General features: G+C 38.0%; 2 protein-coding genes across 2 annotated transcripts; one reads left to right on the forward strand and one right to left on the reverse strand.

Annotated features, from left to right (window-relative positions):
* Positions 1 to 558: 558 nt before the first annotated feature.
* On the reverse strand, positions 559 to 5444 carry LOC112785113 (uncharacterized). The gene is made up of 10 exons (XM_025828549.3): positions 4669 to 5444; positions 4384 to 4566; positions 3766 to 4167; positions 3521 to 3584; positions 3090 to 3307; positions 2879 to 2992; positions 2672 to 2777; positions 2261 to 2472; positions 1810 to 1913; positions 559 to 1253 (listed from the first exon to the last, which is right to left on the reverse strand). Exons 1-10 carry the CDS (start codon positions 5308 to 5310, stop codon positions 1109 to 1111), a joined length of 2190 nt encoding a protein of 729 aa, XP_025684334.1. The 5' UTR covers positions 5311 to 5444; the 3' UTR covers positions 559 to 1108.
* Positions 5445 to 9165: 3721 nt separating this feature from the next.
* LOC112786684 (uncharacterized) lies at positions 9166 to 10938 on the forward strand. Its single transcript, XM_025830054.2, has 3 exons — positions 9166 to 9753; positions 9842 to 10300; positions 10383 to 10938. The coding sequence occupies exons 1-2, from the start codon at positions 9189 to 9191 to the stop codon at positions 10219 to 10221; spliced, it is 945 nt and encodes a 314-aa protein (XP_025685839.2). The 5' UTR covers positions 9166 to 9188; the 3' UTR covers positions 10222 to 10300; positions 10383 to 10938.
* Positions 10939 to 11156: the final 218 nt, after the last annotated feature.

Genomic DNA, 11156 nt, shown 5'->3' on the forward strand with positions numbered 1-11156 from the left:
GCTAATTATTTTTGACAAGTTGGACTAATAGACAACTTGTGTTTTTTTTTTACTCTATGGGTTGGATCACCACATTTGTTACAGATGCACAGAAACAATTTTCTGTGAATAAAAGTAGTATAAAAAAAAGAGGCCGTGCACTCTTATGTAAATTATTTTGTCATGGTGTTATGGATAGGATTTTACATTATTAAATGGATCAAGAAAGCAAGAAGATACAGTGCATGTTGTGAGGTTTGAGCGCCGGCGACGAAACGATCCTCACGTCCGTTCTCTGCACAGCGACGCCAACCTGACAAACGGAGGCTCCGTGGGGGCGATTCCGGAATCGACGGCACCTCCTGGGCAACGAGAGTAGCTCGGCGATATAGAAGGTATAGGGTCAGCGGCGCTAGGATTCAAGTAAAGTCTCCCTTCTCTGGTGTAGATGATGAGTGAGACTGAAACTAGGTGAGAAGTGAGAAACACATTTTTTTATCAACATTAATTTCTATTTTTGTCACAAAATAAAATCTTTTCAAACTTCTTTTTTGTTCTTTAAAAACATTTTTTATGGACAATCTGAATTGGGTATAGGTCTTCTAGGCAAATATGTCTTAATACATATGAAAAACAAAAAAACTCATCCATTTAAGCCTCTTAACCCAACCCAATAAAAAGGGCTCAACTATAAAAACCCAAAAACAGAAAAAAAGATTATACACAAACAAAACAGATTACTTTTTCATTTACACCGTAATAACGGTTAAATCAAGAGAACAAGTCGGGTTGGTCTAGTAGTTAGTTCACTAGTCCGCTTAAGCAAGTGTCGGAGATTTGAATCCCGCCTTATGTATGTAGCAACCCATTAGTCAGCAGCAAACCCTTAAATAGACTTCAGTATCGTGGCGGATTAGTTCTTGACCTGTCGGATTAGGAGATGCCGTGGAAAATTAAAAAAAAATAGAGGTTAAATCAAGAGACAACTTCGGCAGCGTACACGTGTTTCATTGTGAACTCTTCCACATAGGATCCACACATGGGGATAATATATTGAATCCACACCATAGAACTTCCCACTGTAGCAGTTACACCAGTATTCGCAAAATATTTCACAGGTATAACAAAATCAAGACAACATGAGAGAAATCATAGCATCGACGGATTCTGGTCCGTTGTTATTAACACTTGGTATAATGTTATCGGGGGATATAAGTTTCACAAACTCTTTGAGTTCTGCATAGCTGCAATGCTCACTGTATGGCACTTCATACCTGACAAACCAAGAAAATTTTGATTAGTCAAGTTTTAAACACTTAGGTAGCGTTTGGTGGAGAGACAGAGACAGAAAGACTGAGACTAGATTGAAATAAATTTTAGTATTCTGTTTGGTGCAAAGTGGGAGACAGAAATTGAAATAAGAATGAAATTCTAATTTAATTTGTAAAAAGGATAAAATTAGAATTAATTAATTGAAATGAAGGTATTTTAGATATAAAATGTTATTAAAGTTTCAATCTCTATCTCTAAAAATTTTAGTCTCCTGTGTCCCCATTTTTTGGAGGTACTGAAATTTTGGAGACAGAGACAGAAATTTTAGTATCAGTCTCTAAACCAACAAACATGATACTGAGTCTCAGTCTCTCAGTCTCTGTCTCAGTAGCTCAAAACAAACACTACTTTAAAGACAGGGAAATGTTCTTCGAAGACTTCCATTGTGCACCAACTAAATATTAAACTGTCCTTTGAAAGCCACTACTTTGGTTTAAAAAGTAGAAAGAATCAAGAGATGAGTGGTTTATAGAAAAAGTAGTAACAACAAAGCATCACCTTATAATAGTACCCTGCTGCCACCTTCTTCCAGGAGACTTCTTTTTACCTTTGCCAAATGTCCAACCAGTGGGAGAGAAAGCAACTATAAGACTGAACCGACCCTAATTACAGTAATGCATCTGATTATCAAAAGGCTAAAGAGTCTAAGAACAAACCAAAGTACCAAACGTATTTCACTATACAAGATCCTGTTTCGAAGCTGTAAAACTGCTTAACATAACAGGCAGAACAGGTAGCAATCCTACGTTACTTTTGGAAATGTCAAAGAAGAGAGACATTTTTGCTCATTTTATGTATCTATCTCTTTTTTTTTTCAAATATGTTTGTGTATCCCAAAATATCCAATGTTTTTAGTATTTCGACGATGGAATAGTTATCAACCAAATACCATATCAAAGTAGGAACCAGTTATTTATTATTGGGTATGCTAGAGAAGTGCAGTACTCACCGCATATTGACTTGATATGTGTTTCAATCTTTTGAAACTTGCAAGTGTCCACATAGGAGCAACGTGAATGTTGCTTTCGTGCTCATTTAATGTAAACCACTGCATATCATCCTCCCTAAATCCCAAACATTTTAGAAGACGCAACTTTGCCGCTGTCACGTAAACCTTCTTACGAAGTGTGCGAGCAACCTCCAAGAATAACCTTTCTTTTCCTATGAAAAATAAGAAAACGAGGGATAAGCTTCTTTTTCTTTTTCCCCCTTAGTTGGTTTCCTAGTGTTGAACCAAGATATAGAAACAAAAACTACCCAAATCACTTGAAAGTAAATGACCAAGCTATATATGTTAAATAAAGAATAACCGGCAGAGATAAATAATTAAATATACAGAAAAAGTTGTATTGAGCTCTACCAATAGTATAGCTGCCAATCAGAAAAAGGGTCTGGGGATTAAAAGCCTCCGCTTGAATGGCATCAATAACAAATTGTATGACAGCTTCTTGTTTTGGAAAGTCATACTGCAATGAAATAAAAAAACAAATATATAAAACAATCCTACTGGAATAGGACTATAGGAGTCTCTTGTTTGAGATTATTTCGTTATTCTCATATGACTGACCTGTGGGTTACAATATGTTGTATCAAGAATTAGAGTACGGATACGACACATCCGGAGAAAAGGATTGTTTGCTATTTCTTCACTGTACCGAAAATCCCCAGTATGGAGAACCGCCTAAACAGACAGGAAATATTTACTGAATCTAACAATGGGTAACAAAGAAAGTAACAAACTATAAATAAGCTCATGACAAAGTGAATCAAAGCCACACCTTACCATTCGGAGGTTGAAAGAGGATGATTATCGAACCCGGACAATGGTTGGCATCCAAGCAGGTCACATCAACACCATCTATTGAGACCTTCTCGTTCAGAGGCAAAACATGTATTTTATCATAGGCAATCCCAATGTTTATATTTACAAGGCTAGCAGTAATAGAAGAGCAATAGATCTTTCCATGACTGAACGACTTTGTGAGACCTTGATAATCTGTATTCACAATCGAGAAACAACAACCAAGAATTGCACAACTTCAAAATCTAACTATGACCTTAATAATCCGCTTACAAAAGCTGAACACAAGGGACTTGTTTATCAAAATGCTAACATAAAAGAAATATATTATTCAAAATCTGTTATGAAAACAAACAGGGTTATCACGTGAAAACAAATTTGACTGTTCAGAGGCAAAAGCATACTTACGGTCTAAATGGAAGTGTGTGAGAAACCAGTGGGAACAATCTCCTCTGAGATATTTGAAAGCATCCTACATAGAATAAATGTTATCAAACCCACATCAATATTCAATACATAATTTTTATTCTTTATATTCTTTTTCTTTTCCTAATTTGGCAGGTGCCATAAAACAAGATTCACAATGCCAGGGAAAATAAATTAACACAAAACCAATAGACATGCATTATCTAGAATAGTAGAATGACATTTACCACCCGAAAAGGCGTTCCAGGAATGCTACACCATTGGGGAACATCACGAAGTTTTCTATTTGTAGACGTATTTTTTGCCTTGCTTTTATGGCCAGAATCCAAGGTACTGTTTTTTGTTTCCTGCTGTTCTCCTGAAGCCGCAGGTGCTTTCTTCCCATTGCCAGCAGAGCCAGGAAAATATTCAGTAATCAATTTGTTTGTCACTGGTTTAGTTGTGCCATCAACTTTCTTTTCAGATTTTTCACGTTGCAATTTGACTTTCTGGTTTCCACTCCTTCTAGGCTCTGCAATAGCATCCTCATGTTTCTCATCTGAAGGGCCAGTTCCTTTTCTAAGTTCATAAAGAGCATGCACAATCTTTTTTCTGGGACCAAGTGCAGTAATACCAATGCTTAATAGATCCTATATATTACAGAACAAGACAAGGAAACAAAAAGTTTCAAAAAAAAAAAAAATTGATCTTCAACAAGAGAGTAATGCAAACAGCACTGGTTTTATATGACATTATTAGACTTGCAACTTCTTTCAAATCTAACACTTCCACAGTGACACTCTAGCAATAGTTATGAACCCAATGATTAACTATAAGATCATAGATACTAATGAATATGAGCTCACCTCTTCTTTCAGCCACTGCAAGGTGTCCCAATCAACTTCTTCTCTCACAAAAATATCCTCGTATTTCGCTAAGCCGATACTGCGAAGCCAATCAACAACCGCAGAAACATTGGCAACTTTCGGCTTCGGCTCTGGCTCCAATTGAGCACCCACTCCATCATTTTCGCCATCACGCACTGCAACCTGAGGAAACGGTTATCAACAATTAACCCTAGTACAATTCTACATCACAATTTCGCATATCAAATTGAAACGATAGCAGAGAATTGAAAGGTTGTATCTTACATCTTGAGTTTGATCTTCCACTCTGTCAAGGCAATGATTGGTGTGACGGTGTCGCTCTTCCTCACTGAAGCTAGAGATATCAACATCACACAGTGGACAAAGAACAGAACCTCCAACGCCATCAACACGCGGCATCATCCTAGATCTTTCATCTTCATCTAACTCATTGCACAAATTCAGCAACAGATCGAGGTTCGAATCATCATCATCATCATCCAAAGGTTTTCCAGATCCGTGGCTGAGCCGCGCGTGTGGTCCCAACGCCACCAGCTTGGACTCTATCGAATTTTGAAAGTACGCGCAGTTGGTTTTCTCCTTCAGGCCCTGGGACTCCGCGGAGCACGAAGGAACGACGTCGTTTTGCTGTTGGGAATGACAAACGGTGGCACAATCTATGGTGGAAGGGATGCAATCCAAGCTGCAGTTTTCAATATTAAAGTCAGTGTCGTAAGGGGGAACGTTCTCCTTGCCGAAGTGATGTGTGGTCGTTGACTTGTGCTTGAGTTTCTTGGATGGACGGTGAGGATTGGAAGGGGCAAGTGTGGTCTGCGTAAGAGGGAGGTGGAAATCATCGTCGTCATAGTCGTGTTCGGGAAAAGAGAACTGAGCTTCAGTGTGGCAGTGGCTGCGACTCATCATCATCCCTTGAAACTTGGAAAGAGATCGATAGGAGATAAAGTCATGGAACCCCTTTTTCAAATAATTTTACAGCTTCCAAATGGAGGGAAACCTCCATCATATTTTGAAGCCGAGTCCACCAGGGCCCAATAAAGCCCACTTCATCCACTTCCTCTATCATTAATTTACTATTAGAGTATTTACCCAAATTGGTCCCCAAAGAATTTTGAAGTGGACGTTTTGGTCCCTAACAAAATTTAATTATGTAATTAGTCTCCAACTTTTGTAAACGTCCGTCATTTTAGTCCTTCTGTTAGTTTCCTCCGTGAAATTCTAACGGTAGAGTTCAACGTGTCACTTTTAGGTGATGAGTCAACCGTTAAGTGCCACATGTTCAATCAAGACAAATTGGTCCCTATTTTGAATGATGCTAAACGCGGCGTTTTAGGAGTAGGGCACGAGAGTGTGTGTCGTTTCGTTAGCTGAGTGGCTTTAAAGGTCCATTTTTGTCTTCCTCCCCCAAAACGAAATTACAACCAGCACCCTCTCTTCCCCTAGGTTTTACAAAAAAAGCCACCACCACGTGAACCCGTAGTCAGTCTTCCGACGACCTCACTGACATTGTTGACTCAAGACTTTGTACCAAACGAAGTTATTGTAGAAGAAGGTTTTGCCGGTCTATCGGTCTTCACCGGTCAAGTTAGTATATCTTTTCTCTATTATGATGCGGATGGTATAGTTGATCATCGTTGCAATTATTCGAATGTGTTTACCTTGTGTATCTGTTTCTGGCAGTAGAAATTAGTTACTGAAGAAAGTGTTTTTAAGTTCTTCATTACTATGAAAATCAATTACTGATAAGTGACGTAATGCATGCATATATGAGTTTAACATTAAAAACATTCAATATTTTGTGGTAAATACACTACATTAATTAATCTAGTTATCACAATTAGGAAATTAAAGTTTGAGCATTTGTTGTTTAATATGAAATTGCTCTGTATAAGTTTGTGTTCTGATTTTGACATTTTATTCCATGTTTATGGATTGCAGATGACTGATTGGGTTATCCCTGTCTTTCAACATGGGGGAGTTTTGTCAAAGATAACAAGGGTGAACTACTTTACATTAATGGGAATGTAAAGAGATTTCCTCCTTTGGATCTTGATTTAGTGAATTATTTTGATTTGAAGAAAATGTTTGAAGAACTTGGCTACCATGCATACAAAAAGATGTATTGGTATGACCCAACAGCTCCTAGTTATGAAGCAGGCCTACATCCTATATATGGAGACAAGGAAATCAGAGAGATATGTGACAAAAAGAGGGAGGACAGAGAGACGGATGAATTGTGTCTGTTCTTTGATCATCCAATTAAGGAAGATGTTGATTTTGAGGATAGCGATGATACTGATGAGCATAGTGAGGCCGAGGTCTTGTCTGATGAGCCAATTTCTGACAACGATAGCTATGATAGCTATGAAAGTGCTGAAGACGAGGCGTATAAACCCCCACCTCCAGGATTTGAGGATGACACCGATGATAGCTATGATAGCTTTGAAGATGAAGAACTCATGAAGAAAACAAAGAGAAAAGGTGGCAAAAGAGATAAGAAGGGTAAGAAGAAAGCTGTTGGAAAAAAGGATAATGCAAGGAAGATGGCTATTGAAAAAAGGGATAATGCAAGGAAGAAAGGTGGGCCTAAACAGACTACTAGGCCCAATGACAAATATGGGCCCAATATAACTGTTGGGCCTACTCCTACTAATGGGTCTACTCCTACTGCTAGGCCTAGTCCTACTGCTGGTGGGTCAGAATTTGGTGTTGGACCGGGTATAGCAGAGGAAGGGGATGACATCTTTAGTGATGAGTCTGATGGTTTAGGATTTGAGTCAGAGGGCTTTGATACACCTCAATCATCAGACAATGAGGGAGATGATTTTGATTGGCTCCAATTCAATGAGGAAGCAGACTTTGGTGATGTTCAACTCCAATTGAACATGGAGTTTGCCACATTGGATCAATTCAAGCATGCCTTAAAGGACTATACTATTGCTGAAGGAAGGAGGATTTTTTATGTTAAAAATTATAATAGAAGAGTTAGATGCAAGTGTGCAAGTGGGGAAGAGAAGGCTATGATTGCAAAGGCAAAGTTCAAGGCTAAATGTAAGGCTAAAAGGAAAGAGACTGATGCTGCAGAAGTGGATAATTCTGGAGAGAATGGAACTGCTATTGTCCCTAGCAGTGATGATAATGAATGTCCCTGGCTGATTTATTGTGCCTGGAATAGTGCTAGAAGGTGCTACCAGATTAAGACGTATGAGCCTAAACATACTTGTGCTAGGGAATTCGGGTCTAACATGGCTGATCAGAAATGGGTGGCTGATAAATTAGAGAAGAGGTTATTGACCCAACCTCACATGACTCATGGCGAAGCTTTTGATCATATTAAGATAGACTTTAATGTGGTGTGCAGTGACAAGATGATTTATAGAGCTTTAAGGGTTGCTAGGGAAAGGTATGTTGGGAATGAGAGGGCTCAGTATAGAAAGTTGAGAGATTATCTCACTGAAATACACAGAAGCAATCCTAACAGCACTGCATTGCTGGAAACAACCCCCACAATTCCTGGTTCACCGTCATTGTTTAGCAAACTGTATATTTGTCTGGAGGGGTGTAAAAGGGGGTTTAAGGCTGGTTGCAGACCACTGATTGGGTTGGATGGATGCCACCTGAAAGGATATTATGGGGGGCAATTGTTGTCTGCTGTAGGTCAAGATGCAAACAATCACTTCTATGTGATTGCCTATGCGGTGGTTGATAGTGAAACAAAACAAAGTTGGAAGTGGTTTTTACAACTTCTTCAAGAGGATATTGGTAATTGCTCAACAGAAGAATGAAATTTTATCTCGGATCAACAGAAGGTAAATGACCATTGCACTGATTGTATTTGACTTTATTTTACTTGCTGTGATTAAATTTGGGTTGGTGTGGTTGCATTTGAATTGAATTGTTGTTATAATAGTTGCATAGAATTGTTATAATTGTTGTTAATGCTTACTGTGATTATATTTGTGAATGTTAACGCTTACTTGTATTTTCTCTTCTATCCTAAAATCTGGTTGGTTAGTAATTAATACTGCTTCTTTTATTTCAATGTCACAAGTTATACTGAAATTTGGTCGTAAATTAACTTTTCCACTTTGTTTTCTGCGTATATATAGTCATGTCTCAAGCTAATTTTTATATTGTTGCATATTGATTGGATGAGGAAGCGTGCCATACAAAAAAGTGTGTTTCTATTCATGTGATATTATTGGCATATATAAAGAGCATGTTACTTCTTCACCAAATAATATCATGTCTATTGTTGCATAATATAATAGCATGTTACTATTCATGTTATAATAGCATGTTACTGTTCATGTTATATAAAGAGCATGTATAATAGCATGTTACTATTCATGTTATATAAAGAGCATGTTACTGTTCATGTGTTCATGTGATATTATTGGCAGATATTATTAGTGGAATGCGTGACATTTGAATTAGTGTAATTGATTATAAGTCTCTTATGCTCTTGTCTTTTATTTGAATTGTACTATTTGTAGTAATTAAATTTGAATTGATGTCATTATATTTGAATTGAATTGAGGTGAAGTTAATATGAAATAGTGTTCTAATAAGGTTTCGGGTGGATGAAAGGGTCTAGATGACTATCAAATTATATTACTAAGGACCAATCTGTCTGATAAATAATTTACTTAGGGGCTTATTTGTCTGATAAATAAATTTTTTGGGGATCATACTGTCTGATCTATGATTTTATTAAAAAAGTCTGTATATGTATTTGTTCATTTTGATGCCTTCTTTAGGGTTTACTGCCTGCTTTGCATGAGGTGATGCCAAATGCACACCACAGGAATTGTGTAAGACACATTTGGAAGAATTTTATTGGGAGGTTCAAGGACAAACAACTAAAAAATATGGTGTGGACATGTGCAAAGAGTAGTACAGATGCAGAGTTCCAACATCATATGCAGAGGCTAAAGAGGATGAACGAAGAAGCATGGACATATCTTGCAAAGTTTCAACCCTCTTGCTGGACCAAATCTTATTTTAGTCATTGGCCAAAACTTGACAACGTGACCAACAACATGAGTGATGTCTGGAACGCCAAAATTAACCACTATAGGGGAAAGCCTATTCTCACCATGTTGGAGGAGCTTCGTTGCTACTTGATGAGGAGAATGGCAAAACACAAGAAGATTCTAAGCACCTACACTGGAGTACTGGCACCAGTTCAGCAAAGAAAATTGGAGGACCTTATGAAGGATACTAAATTCTGGACGGCTCAATGGACTGGTGACAATGATCGTAACGTGTTTGAGGTGCAGACACATTCAAAGAAGGTTGGTGTTAATCTTGGAAGGCATACTTGTACCTGCAATATGTGGCAACTGACAGGTAGTCATAACATGTTGTATTTGACTTACATGAGTTTAAGATATGCATTCTGCTGTATTAAAGTCAACGCTAGTTAATTCATTTGTAGGAATACCATGTGTTCATGCATTAGCAGCTATTCAAAAGAGGTGTGATAGGCCAGAACTATATGTGCATCCTTGGCTAAAGATGGATGCATTTAGAGCAACCTATGAGCATGTCATGAAACCTGTCAACTCAGAAGAGTATTGGGTGAAGACTGGACTACTATCTCCAGATCCACCCATCATTAGGAGACCTGCAGGCCGCCCCACAAAGAAAAAAAGGAAGGCGGACCCTGTTGAAGACGCGCGTGATGGAACAAAAGGACGACGAACATTCAAGGTTACCTGTCAAAAATGTGGCGAATCTGGCCACAATGCAAAAACATGCAAGGGACCACCAAGGCCTAAACCCCCACCAAAGAATAAAGGTAAAAAAAAAAGGTAATGGAAATGGATCCACCATTGCAGCAGGGTCACAGGAAGAAGTACAAGTAACCCTATCAGCCCCTCAACCACAGCCACAGGTACCTTTCTAAATTGGATTATATTCGATGCTTTGTATGCCATTCATGTACTTACTTGTCTTGTTACTTCGTCTTGTGTTAGGAGCAAACTACTAACTCATCCAACCAAGTTGTATCAACAACAAGTTTTAGGCCTCCAAGACCCAGACAACAAATTCTGAGACCTCATGTAGCTCCGGTCACTGCCCCAACACCTCCTATGAAGCTTGTTTCGGCTCCAAGACCTTTACCTCCACCAACTTTAACTCCTCCACCTATAGCCCCATTTGCTCCAGTACCTAGGTCACTCCATCCGAATCAGATACCAAGAATCTCTCCGGAAACAGTTGCTGCTACAAGCTCTGGAACTGCTGCCAGAATATTCAAGTTCATGCCTACACCAAGACTCAACCTCCAAAAGAAGAAATGATATTGCTCTATGATATCATGCTGATTGTAGTTATGTTGTTTAGTTTATTAAGACCCTTTTGTAACAGATTATGGTTATGTAGTGCATTTATGCAACTTTGAGCTATGCTTTTGGAATGTATCTTTGATGCTAGCAACAGATATAAACTAGCTAGGAGTAAGTTTTTTGTTGGAATATTCAGAACTTTGATGCTTGATTTCAAATATATGAAATTATGGTTATTAGACTATTTTGATAATTATGAGTGATGTGATTTGTATTAAATCAGGTTTTTGAAACATTATTTTTGTGAATGCATATGATTCTAATATTGGGCAAAGGAAATTTCATTACACAATTCTGACAGACTATAATATTAGCAATTACACTTTGATCAATTATTCAATTACAATATATCCATACATAATAAGCACTTAATTCCCTTCTTTTCCTACCTAACTATATCTT

Source organism: Arachis hypogaea, chromosome 20 (assembly GCF_003086295.3).
Source record: "Arachis hypogaea cultivar Tifrunner chromosome 20, arahy.Tifrunner.gnm2.J5K5, whole genome shotgun sequence".
NCBI lineage: Eukaryota > Viridiplantae > Streptophyta > Magnoliopsida > Fabales > Fabaceae > Arachis > Arachis hypogaea.